This window comes from Lutra lutra, chromosome 9 (assembly GCF_902655055.1).
Source record: "Lutra lutra chromosome 9, mLutLut1.2, whole genome shotgun sequence".
Taxonomy (NCBI): Eukaryota; Metazoa; Chordata; class Mammalia; order Carnivora; family Mustelidae; genus Lutra; species Lutra lutra.
Genome location: NC_062286.1, coordinates 30,360,055 through 30,372,132, shown reverse-complemented (window position 1 = coordinate 30,372,132; position 12,078 = coordinate 30,360,055). Strand labels below are relative to the sequence as shown.

At 37.6% G+C, this 12,078-nt stretch overlaps 2 protein-coding genes across 10 annotated transcripts in view; one reads left to right on the top strand and one right to left on the bottom strand.

The window, feature by feature from the left end:
- The window catches only part of CEBPZ (CCAAT enhancer binding protein zeta), a 22,204-nt gene extending 14,997 nt beyond the window's left edge, over nt 1-7,207 (top strand). Inside the window, exons 10-16 of one of the 3 annotated variants that reach the window (XM_047746818.1) lie at nt 749-849; nt 1,652-1,706; nt 1,981-2,177; nt 2,795-2,884; nt 5,554-5,615; nt 6,029-6,110; nt 6,877-7,207. In XM_047746818.1, the coding sequence (XP_047602774.1) occupies nt 749-849; nt 1,652-1,706; nt 1,981-2,177; nt 2,795-2,884; nt 5,554-5,615; nt 6,029-6,110; nt 6,877-7,016 (727 nt within the window). In that variant the 3' untranslated portion in view covers nt 7,017-7,207. Of the gene's footprint in view, nt 1-748; nt 850-1,651; nt 1,710-1,980; nt 2,178-2,794; nt 2,885-5,553; nt 5,660-5,993; nt 6,117-6,876 lie in introns of those variants that run through there. The other 2 variants (XM_047746817.1, XM_047746819.1) reach the window with 2 other exon arrangements.
- Nucleotides 1-12,078, bottom strand: part of CEBPZOS (CEBPZ opposite strand) — a 19,157-nt gene extending 7,079 nt beyond the window's left edge. Inside the window, exons 1-6 of one of the 7 annotated variants that reach the window (XM_047746827.1) lie at nt 11,904-12,002; nt 10,486-10,546; nt 9,042-9,157; nt 7,732-7,776; nt 7,048-7,132; nt 3,246-5,036 (exon numbers count right to left, since the gene is read on the bottom strand). In XM_047746827.1, coding sequence (XP_047602783.1) covers nt 7,050-7,132; nt 7,732-7,776; nt 9,042-9,157; nt 10,486-10,487 — 246 coding nt within the window. In that variant the 5' untranslated portion in view covers nt 10,488-10,546; nt 11,904-12,002 and the 3' untranslated portion in view covers nt 3,246-5,036; nt 7,048-7,049. Of the gene's footprint in view, nt 1-3,245; nt 5,037-6,548; nt 7,133-7,731; nt 7,777-9,041; nt 9,158-10,485; nt 10,547-11,860 lie in introns of those variants that run through there. The other 6 variants (XM_047746823.1, XM_047746824.1, XM_047746828.1 and 3 more) reach the window with 6 other exon arrangements.

The window sequence follows — 12,078 nt, the reverse complement described above, 5'->3', positions numbered from 1 at the left end:
TGTCCAAAATACGACTCTAAGCAGAATTAGCAAAATTCACTGTGCTATTACATAGAGAACTCCTAAACTTACTAGTATTCTTACTGTTATCTGTTTGGTTAATTCTGTTTATTTGCCTTTTTAAAAATATTTTGTGTGAAGAATTTTGAGAGTAGGATCCCATCTGCAGAATGCTAAGTTTCACTCTACCCCAGTATTAGGATGGGTCTGATAAAATATTGTGATGTTATCTAGAGCCGCATTTTTGCCTTATTTCTAACACTTAGGTCATTCGTGTTGACACTAAACCTGTCATTTAATTTAATTAAATGTAAATTGTCATTCAATTAAGATGAAGTGTTTTTATGCACTAAATCCTAAATCTTTGAAATTTATTATACTTCCCATTTAGAAGTAGCTATTTTAATTCAAAACTTTTGTTTATAATAAAAATTTTAGTCATTTATATCCAACTGAATTAACAGTTCTTACATTTGTCTGTGTCACTGGTCATAGGTGCTTTGATTATACCAAATGGGCCATTTAATACAATTATTATAAGGGAGCCTGGGTGGCTTAGTCTGACTCTTGGTTTCTGCTCGAGTCATGATCTCTGAGTTGTAAGATTGAGCCCTGTGTCAGGTTTCGTGCTCAGCAGGGAGTCCGCTGGAGATTCCCTCTCCCCTCCACCTCGTGCAGATGCACAACGCTGTCTGTCTAAATAAATAAAATCTTAAAAATAAGATACATAACATGCATGTTTTTTCAGATATTATAAAAAAGTTGCTGTTGTTAAAGAGAAACAAAAACGGAACGCAGATGAAGAAAGTATAGAAGATGTGGATGATGATGAGTTTGAAAAAATGATTGGTAATTTGTTTTTAATTTTAACTTTAATCTGTAAAATTGCTATTAATCTGTAAAATAATCTAATAATGGAATGTTAGTGGTAAGGGTATCTTAGTTTTAAAAAATCATTTAGCTAAGAATACCATGCAAATGATAATGAAGAACTAAAAATTATTTCAGTGGCATATGGTAATTCACCCACACTTGCTCCAGAAAGATTTAGGATTGTGTGTGGACAGTTCATGGGAAAAATAAATTTCTATTTATGTGGCATATATTCATTCTTAAGGCCTAATCTCTTATAGAAGAGAAACCATTTTTACTGTTCCTAATTTCCTTGCACTATTGGTATCAGTAGTATGCTCTTTTATCTGTTTTATCTTTGTGATCCACAGAGCTATAAAATTTTAATCTCAATTTAGGCTGAAACAAAAAACCGGAAATTAGAAAAACTTACATTGAGTTTTTTTGCACATTGTATCTACTAAAAATAGCACTTAAAAGAATTGCAACTGCTAAATATCATTTTGATATTTACCCTCTTTCCTTAAAAGAGTTGTAGAAAGAAGCCAAAATTAACTGGAATCCATTTTGGTCTGGGAATTTAATTGAAGTCCGTAAAAAATAATAATAATAATTAAGGTCAGTATATTCACAGGCTTATGTAGATTAATAAAACACACAAGCAGTAGTCAGGTTTATAAAACATCATTTTGGTGTTTACGCATCATAAATAGCAGAATGACTGTGTTAACTGGTTCAGATAGACCTGTCAACTTTGTTATTCCTTGCTGCTGACAGTTTATATATTGTTCTCTGACAGACACATTTGAAGATGATAATTGTTTCACCTCCGGAAAGGATGACCTTGATTTTGCTGGGTAAAATATTTTTCTTAAGTCTTATTTTTTAAAAAACTATTTTCTTAGCATTTCCTAAATTGTTTTCCTCAGGACAGTAGAATACAGGACTCTGTGATCTGTAGGAGAAATTTATTGAAATACGCTTGGGAAATGGAGGTAGTATTTTCATTGTAGACTTTAATAATGCATAGAGGTTCTAGGCTGTCTAACTTTGTTAATAGCCTAGTACCCTGCTAATCACCAAAAACACATTAGAAAACAATGTTCTCTGCTACATGTTGTTTTTCTTCAGCAACATGAAAAAGAAAAGAAAAGGTGCTAAGGAAGACACAGAAGATGAAGATTCAGAAGGCAGTGATGATGAGCTTGACAACTTGGATGATGATGAAGTTTCTTTAGGAAGTATGAATGAAGAATTCACTGAAATTGATGCAGATGGAGGAACATTCATGGATGTGTTGGATGATGAAAGTGAGGGCATTCCAAGTAAGCATTTTTTTTCCCCAAGTAAACATTTTTAAAATAAAAAGCAAAAAAGTGTATTTTCCTTTTTTCCTCAGTATAAGCTAGTTTTTCTGTTGAAGCATTTTTTAAACATTACTTTATATTCAAATTAATAATCAGGTTGGCTAGAAATTTAAATAGGATCTTTTCCCCCTCTTATTTGGAATTGAATAGAGGTTGAGTTTTGAGCTTTTATTTTCATTAATAGGCTTTCCACACAATACCTGTTGAGCTGTTAAGTTACCCTTTTTTTTTTTTTTTTTTTTAAGATTTTATTTATTTATTTGACAGAGAGATCACAAGCAGGCAGAGAGGCAGGCAGAGAGAGAGGAGGAAGCAGGCTCCCTGCTGAGCAGAGAGCCCGATGCGGGGCTCGATCCCAGGACCCTGAGATCACGACCTGAGCCGAAGGCAGCGGCTTAACCCACTGAGCCACCCAGGCGCCCCAAGTTACCCTTTTTTTAATGTTAGAAAGTAGTTATTTCTCAAAGTTAATCACAATATTCATCATTTATCTTTGCCTTATAGCAGTTCTGTTGTTTTTAAATTGCTTAATAGTGTTTTTATTTTTGTTTTGTTTTTGTTTGGGGGCGCAATAGAACTTGATGATGAAGTCAGCTCTAAAACCAGGACAAAGAGAGGCAAGAGAAAAGGGGCAAATGATTTTGACTTTGCTGGATCATTTCAAGGTAAGAAAACATCTCTTTTAAACCTAAGTGGTACCTCTGAGAAAGTTACTACTCGTTATCATTTTGGGAAATTTTCTAAATTGGTTAGTATGATTTTGTTTTTGCTTTTATGATGGATAACATCAGTTTCCTCTGTTTTTTTTTTTTTTTTTTAAAGATTTTATTTATTTATTTGACAGAGATCACAAGTAGACAGAGAGGCAGGCAGAGAGAGGGAAGCAGGCTCCCTGCTGAGCAGAGAGCCCAATGCGGGCCTCGATCCCAGGACCCTGAGATCATGACCTGAGCCGAAGGCAGCGGCTTAACCCACTGAGCCACCCAGGCGCCCTCCTCTGTTTTTAATATGTGAAAGTTGTTTCACACATAATACCTTCATATTTTTTCCTCATAACTTCCTTGCTCTCTTTTAAATATCTCTAGATCATCTTTAAAGTATCATAACATATTATGCCTTTTAATGTTAACACTTGTAAGATGCTATTAAAGGAAAAAGGTGTTATGTCAGGTGACAGTTTTAGCTTTTTTGATAAAAATGTAGAAAGCGTTGTATTTCATTCCTGAAATCTGTGATAAATTCAGACTTGCTTTTTCTTCATGCTTTGAACGTCAGACACTTAAACTTGCAAAACTTATCAGCTCTTTGAAATACTAACAGTGACAATCCTCTTAATTAGATGATTTACCTGATATATAAATTACAAAATTATCTTTCAGATTTTGTCTTCCACGATTAATGTACGGTGACACTTTAATCGTAGCATATGCTTAAGTATAAGACAAAGTTTTCCCTAAAATCATCTCCAGAGAGAAATGTTGCCTTATTCTTAAGTCCTCCTGAGCCTGTCATATTAAAAGATGCTGTTTCAGTGACTTGATTTGACTAATAAAGCACTATTTCAGAAGACAATAGCCTGAAAGATGTCAGATCTCAGCTGACAGTAGTTTCAGATGCAGATTAAAGGATACCTGACAGAATTGGTTAAAACAAAAGGAGGCCAAGGAATTTCAAACACTGATAAACTGGGGGCGGTAAGAGTGTTCACCCTACATTTGCAAATGTTGGATATCATTATGAATAAACCTTAAGCCAACTTTAAGAAGGCAATAACTGTGCTTACTAGTTGATATTAACAGTTATATGCCTGTATGATGAATAAAAACAAAAAACCCTTCTGGGTGCTATACAAATGGGAGTTTTAACTCAAGAGAAAATATTCCATAATAGCATCATATGCAGTTCCTTAATAATATACACAAAATTTTAAATGAAAGGCTCTAGAAACTGTTTATCAAAAGTGGCTTGATACCCATGCAAAGACTTTACATGAATGTTTGTAGCAGCACTATTAATAGCCAAAAAGTGGGAACAACCCCAGTGTCTATTCACTGATGAATAGGTAATGGAATATCATTCAGCAAAAAAATGGAACGAGGTACTGACTGTAGTATGGATGAGCTTCAGAAATGTTATGCTAAGTGAAAGAAGCCAGATACAGAAGACCACACATCATATGATCCCACTTACGTGAACTAGCCAGAAAAGACAAAGCCCTCTTGGGGAGAGGGTGCGTGACTGCAGTTGGGCACCACGGATCTTTTGGAGTTGATGGAAGTGTTTTAAAATTGCAATGTGATGATAGTTGAACAACTGTAAGTTTACTAAAACATACTGAATTATACATGTGAAAACAGCGGAGTTTTATGATGAATTTTACTCCCTACTAAAGTTTTTTTTAAAAATGGCCCAAGTAGATGCAAAAAATTTGAATATTATTTCAAGAAAAGTGAAATGGATAAAAGCAGTATTCTTAGTAAATGTATTTTTAGATAATGTGATTTTTAAATGTGTGAATTAAAATTTAATAAATATTAAAAATAGGTGTTTATTTTGAAAGTTTATACGTTCAGAATTATAGGTTAAGTGGTTTTTCCTTTCGTAGAACCACTTTGAGAAGTGTAGACAAAATTTCATTTATAACATAAAAAACATACCCTCCATCAGTTTCTTCAGTTAGACCAAAGAATAAAACCTCTGACTTAATTAGATCTTACAGTTTGCCTTAAGTATTCCAAAATTCAACCATGGTCAACTTTGTAATTAGTCTTGGCTGATACTGTGAAAAAGGGTAAACCTGGAGCAGTGTTTCCAAATCTGAAAGTCAGGCAGGAAGACACTATTGTCATCTCAACAATTTTATTAGGATACTAACTCTTAAATACATTATATTTGTCTTTAAATACCAGCTACTTAATGGTGCTAGAAGATCACTGTAATTCTGTACTTTTTTTTTTTTTAAGATTTTATTTATTTATTTGACAGAGATCACAAGCAGGCAGAGAGGCAGGCAGAGAGAAAGGAGGAAGCAGGCTCCCTGCTGAGCAGAGAGCCCAATGTGGGGCTCGATCCCAGGACTCTGGGATCATGACCTGAGCCGAAGGCAGAGGCTCTAACCCACTGAGCCACCCAGGCGCCCCTGTAATTCTGTATTTTAACCCAAAGGCAACCTTTTTATAACAGAACCATGTTAAAAGATTGTTGAATCACTGTTGTACGCCTGAAACTAATGTAACACTGTGTGTCAACTATATTTCAATTTTTTTTTAAATGTGTATTTTTCAAAATCATTGGATTTACAGTTCAATAATCTAGGCTTACACTTTTTTTTTAGGACCAAGAAAAAAAAAGAAAGGAAATTTCAGTGACCCCAACCTATTTGTATCTGCTGAGGAGGTAAGACTAATATACTGCTTTAAGAAGTTAGCTATTCCATATTGTTTTGAGTTTTCTTTTTTTTTTTTTTTTTTTTTTTCTGGCAAAACACTAAATATATTTATAAGTCATCTTTGTCTGGAACCAAATGAGGAAAAACAGGTGCAGAGAGGAGAGGAGGGGAGGTGAGGTGAGGTTTAAAAGTTCCTTCCAATCATTCACAAAAGATAAAAGACATCTTCTGATAGCAGCATGGAAGCAGTCAGCTGTGCTGAGCAGACCATCCTGGGCCAACTGCAGACCAACTGTGTCCCAACAGGAGTCTCAGAGCCCCACCCCTCGGCTAGTCCGGGGAAGAGGGTAGTAGTTTGATTGTTACTGTTGTTGCTCATCCTGGAGTTTTGAGTTTTCTAATAAATGTATCTCTATTTAAGTTTGGCCACCTACTGGATGAAAATATGGGATCCAAGTTTGATAACATTGGCATGAATGCCATGGCCAACAAAGATAATGCAAGTAAGTAACTAGAATAATTGATTGATTGATTGGGGGGGGGGGGGTAGCTGCACAGAGGGAGAGAGAATCTCCAACAAACTCCCTGCTGAGCCCAGAGCCAGGTGCAGGGCTCCATCCCACAACCTTGAGGTGAAATCGAGCTGAAATCGAGAGTCAGACACTTAACCGAATGAGCCACCCAGGTGCCCCAAGTAACTTGAGTTTTTTTATGGAGGTTTTTAAATGGCCTTAACTCAGAACTTCTGAAGATATATTTTTTGGAGGATCGTTTTAGGAAGGATGAATAAAATGGTTTCTTATGACCTGGAAGGAATGGCTTTTTCATTTCTGTCTGGGGAGCATATAGGATTAAAAAGTATTTAGACTGCAGCAATAAAGACTGTAATTACTTTAAACAGTTACTTTAGTTTTTTTATCTAGGCAGGTTGTTTTTATATAATAGGAATTTGCTAAGTAACTTTGTAAATACTTTATAGACATTTTTATTCTGATATTGATAAGTTACTGGCTTCTGTTCTTTTGCCAAAGAAAGTGTTCAGGGAAAATAAAATCTTTAGAGCATTTTGTTCCTTTCTTCTCCTAGTCTTTTATTTGTTAAACAGTAATCTTTAACAATAAATGCAAAGGAAAGCAACAAACAAAAGCAGGGATTTGCATAATAGATGGGAAATGACTGTGAGCCATGGCAGACCAGAAGTTTCTGTTTTCTTCTGTGGGGCCAGGAGTCCACAATGTGGTGTGCTCATCTTTCTTTTCCCCCACAAAGGTCAGAAACAGCTTAGATGGGAGGCTGAACGTGATGACTGGCTACACAACAGAGATGTGAAAAGTATCATCAAGAAAAAGAAAAATTTCAAAAAGAAGAGGCCGAAAACCACTCAAAAAATTAAAAAGCAAAGAAAATGAGTTTTCTAATTATAAATTAAATTGTACTTACTCCTAATTTTTGCTATTCAACCATTTTTCTTGATCTTGCTCTCTGACTCCATACATTCCAGACTGTTCAATGGATTTGTAATAAACTATAAATAAATACAGCTGTCATTTATAAAATCATGTAAAGGTGTTAAAATTAAACTATATTGAGAGAAATCAAACCACTTTTCCTTATTTCTACATGGTAAAATGAAAAAGATAATAGGATACATATTTCATGGAAAGCCCTCCAACATCTGTACTAAGTATGGTAATGAGCACTATTTATTAAGCATTACTTTATACCAGATTATTGTGCTAAGTGATTTCATAATGTCATCTTGTTTAACCCTTACAACTATTCATAAAGTGGACAATTACCACAACTGGACAAAGAAACTCCTCCAAGAAATTAGCAAATCAGAGGTCACACTGAAGTTTTAAGCTGTGGTTTGTCACCATCACCTCAAACATGTTTCATTCCAAAGTTTTCAACCACCGGTAACTACTCATCTCCAAGAGAATTTCCACCACCATGTGTTCTCAAAAAGAGCTAAAATAGGGATAAACAGTAATTTTTCTTGGAAACTGACATCACCCAAAAAAAAAAAAAAAAAGCCTTTGAACCCTTAATTGGTCATAAAGAAATTCCTTAATTTAAAGGGTGCCTGAAAAAGTTGTTTTATACTCTTAAGGAAAAACCTACCTTCCAAGATGAAGGGAAATTTCTTGCTCATCATTTGCCTGAAATCTGATGAAAGAAAGGTCTTAAAATTAGACATGACTAGAAATTCATCATACTAAAACATGGAGTCACATAATGTAGCGTTAGTTTTAGGGTCTATGAGACAGGAATCCTATAGATAAGAAATGTGTGTTAAGGTCCTGGTAATCAGGAACTCTCTGCTGCACTGGGTGTAATTTGCACTTGCCTTGCATGTTGCCTCCTCATAGTTATTTTAGACTTTTTCAAATGTGGCCTATATATATGATGTAATTTATTTAGAAAAGTAAGTTTTCCGTGTTACTGTGTAACTCTCTTACAGAACTATGAAGTTTGAGATCAACTTCAAAAACCGGATAGAGTCTAGTTTCTAATTCCATAGCAAGGTAAAATGGAATACTGGAATACATATTGGATTCCATTTTACCTTGCTGTGGAATTAGAAACTTGAATTTGTTTTTATATACTGTTCGGATGTTTTCTTTTATACACTTATACTTCACAAGTGACTGAGCATCCTAGAACACAGTGTTCAGTGAAGTACCTTAAGAGGACAAATGACAAGTTTCAAAGATGGCCACCACCCCCAGGACTACTATTACCTGCTCTAGGGAAAGAGAAGCAGCATTTCCTCATTTTAAAAGTTGAGGGCTCTAATAGAAAATTTCCCTCCAGAATGTGTTACAGCACTTTCAGTGGCAGCTGGTGGCATGGGAAAGGTTTTAAGTACCCAGTTATTGATAGCAGAGGAGGAACTCTGATCGCTTTTGAAACTGGTTACTTGACAACTCCACTCCACCACTAATTCTCAGTCTATGAAACAATGAGGTATAAGCAGCAGGCTGAATTTCTTCCACCTGTGTTCCCAAACTAAGCCAGACCAGACACCTGCTCTGTGCCCCAGACAAGTAAAATCCAAGTATGAAACATTTTCCCTAGTCTACAAGTAACATTATTTAGGGAGAAGAGTCATTAAGTCCACAATAATTAACACCAAATTTCTTACGTCCATAAAAAGGTTAACATTTAGTGTTAATATAATGTATTACTTCTTTCAGAGGTACAGGTCTGTGATTCATCAATCTTACACAACACCCAGCACTCACCACAACACATACCCTCCCCAATGCCCATCATTTAACCCCCCCATTCCCTACCCCTCTCCTCCAGCAACCCAAAATGCCTAATATACTGAAGAAGCAATTTCTCTAAAAATGCTATTTAGTACCTCAATGTATTAGCAAACTGCACACCCCCCCCCCAGAAAACATTAACTACTGAATTAGGATTACCTTGGCTTGTGTTCATCTTATTAAATAAAAAATATGCTCCAAAAACGCCCAAGAGTTCAGCTACTAAAACTCCTTTAAAGATCTTCTTTGCCACTGGTTCCATAGTGCGGGCCATCCTAAGTTCAACAATAACAAATACATGTAAACCTGAATGAGCATACACAAAGTGAATACCTTTTCCACAAAAGCAACTCCAATTCATTCCTACAGTCTGAATAATTTAGAGATTAAAACCCTAAAGTTACTGTATGCTTATTTGTATTTGATATGTCCCAAAGTCCTAGTTTTCATTCTCTACCCCACACAATGAACCAAAGACACCAATGGAAAAAGCACAAAAAGGAGATGAAACTGATAAAAAGCACTGTAAAAAGAACTAACAATTGATGGAATTAAGATTTTTAATTGCCTAAGAATAGAATATTGACAAGGTAAATCATTATTTTTAGCCAAGCTAGGAAGTAAGATATGATCTAATAGGCGCCATATGTGAAAACTCTTTGAAAGTACCCTACAAAAGTAAGGTTATTCTATAAGTGATTGTTTATGTTCATAGCTGGAGGTTTTATTTATACAACATATTTTGAACTATGTGCCACAGCCCAAGCATTTCATATAAAGTTAAAGAAACCAACTTGTTCTGGGGAGCTGCTATTCTAACAGTATTTTGAAACTAATTACATCACCCAAAAGACTTGTTAAAAATGTACATTCCTGAGCCTAAACATGCAGTTCCCCAGTCCCTCGACTGTGATTCAGCAAGTCTAGGGTTAGCATCCCAGTAAGGTGTGCATTTGCAAGCAACTCCAAATGACTTCTGTACAAGATGCCCTTAGACCAGGAGGAAAACTAGCCACCATCACCCAGTAAGTGGCAAACTAGACTTTAGATCTTGACTCTCTTCCTTTCACTAAAATAAAAGCTAATCCAAAAAAGGGTTTGAGTCTTCATTCTCCTTCTCCAATATAAAAGCTGAACAAGGGAAAGGGCTATATAGTAAGCTTAAAAAAAAAGTAACATATGACTCTTACTGAATCTATGAAATGTAAATGCAAATTCTTACTCTGCCTCCCTATAATCCCAACAACAGGAGAAATCAGTCGTTTCTAATCTCAGGATTTTGATACTGTCCAATGTATGCTCTTTGTCGTACCGTTCTCTGCCCTCTGTGCGGAGACAGTAAGATCTCTAATACTCTACAGTCCCAGCTGTCTGCTCACCACCATGCATTTACACCATTTCCTCTTGACTCCTTTTCACAATGCCTGAGAGTGGGGTAATTAAATACCCTACTTTTGTAGGATTATCCTATTAATTGCTTTATCAGGTGTCCCTTTCTTCATTTTGATAATGTGATCACCCTGGGGACTAAAAGATTAAAACTTTATTATTTTTATCTTAAAAAAAAAAAAAATGAAGCCGAGGAAGTTAAAAAAGGACTTACATATAATCAACAGGCAGGTGAGTGGGTGGGGAGAACTGTTTTGCTGTTTACGATGCTGTACCTGACAGGGAGTAAGTCATGATCAGTACAAGGATCTCTCTTGGGGTAATTTTTAATGTGCAATAGGTGAAAAAAAAATTTTAAGTTAAAAATAAAGCGTGCCTGCAGCAATGTCCTCAATATAAGGAATCCTAGTAAAATGTGGGTTTTGTTGGGAGGTGAGGTTAAGAGTTCAAAAAATAAAGTACAAATAACACTGTTACAGCATTTACCTTTTAAAAATACATATATACACATTTTACATTACAAGTCCCTCAGCTTCAGGAAAGGTGTTTTTTTTTTTTTTTATTTATTTTTTAAATTTTTTTTTTTTTTTTTTTTTTTTTTTTTAAATTTGACAGACAGAGATCACAAGTAGGCAGAGAGGCAGGCAGAGAGAGAGGAGGAAGCAGGGTCCCCGCAGAGCAGAGAGCCCGATGCGGGGCTCGATCCCAGGATCCTGGGATCATGACCTGAGCCGAAGGCAGAGGCTTCAACCCACTGAGCCACCCAGGCGCCCCAGGAAAGGTGTTTTTAACGATTGATAAAGCCTGGTTGATAAAGACCACCAAAGGCATACCTGTCCACGACAAAATTGGGTTACTAGCTGGCAGAGAAAGAATAAGATTAGACGGGATTTTGGAGAAGCATGGAATTTAGGTGAAATTTAAAACAAGGCAGTGCTCGAGGCACCTGGGTGGCCCAGTCAGGGGAACCACGGATTTCATCTCAGGGTCCTAAGATCAAGCCCCGCGTCGGGCGTGGAGCCTACTTTACATACATACGTAGATACTTAAACGAAACAAAACAGTCTTCCAATGGGCTCGAAGAAAAGCAGCGCTGTGTGTCACGGGGTTTGCATCACACCGGGTGAGAAGCGGACTCGGTGCACAAGCTTAAACGTGCAATGCTGCGTCGGAAAACGCCTCGTCTGTGCGCTACAGCTGGAAAACGACGCGCCTCAGCCTCTCAGGCAAAATGATTTATCACACGGCAAGGTCTCTCGCACTCTACATGTTGGAGAGCAAGGTCTCTCAGCATCCCTGGGTTTTATCAGCTGAAGCGCTTTTTCCAGGTTCCCACGGTCCAGAACCAAGGCACCAGCGAGGCTTCCGAGAGCGCGTCAGGCTGGCTACCCGCGATCCTCAGGCCCTAGCGGCTCCCCGTCCCCCGGGTCTTCGGTGCACACCCCGGCGGCCCCCGGCGGCCCCCAGCGTTCTCCCGCCTGCCCCGACGCTCCCGCGCGGCCCGCAGCCAACTCGAGCGGGCAGCGCAGGCCGCACCACCCGACCGCGGCGACAAGGTCGCCCGCCTTGCGACCCGGAAACACTCGGGCCTGTCCCGCGCCTTCCCGCTGAATGGATATAGTGACACCCAACCTTCTTCCGTATGACCCCAGAACTTTGGCGAGGCCCCCCAAACTCCTGCCCCACTTCGTGCTCTGTCGAGCCCCAGTGAGGACGCCTAACTCGAGCCATCATCCCTCTCTTACCTGAGGAGCTGGCACACAGGACTGCGCGTGCGCAAGGTTTGGCAAAGCCCCGCCCCTCCCGG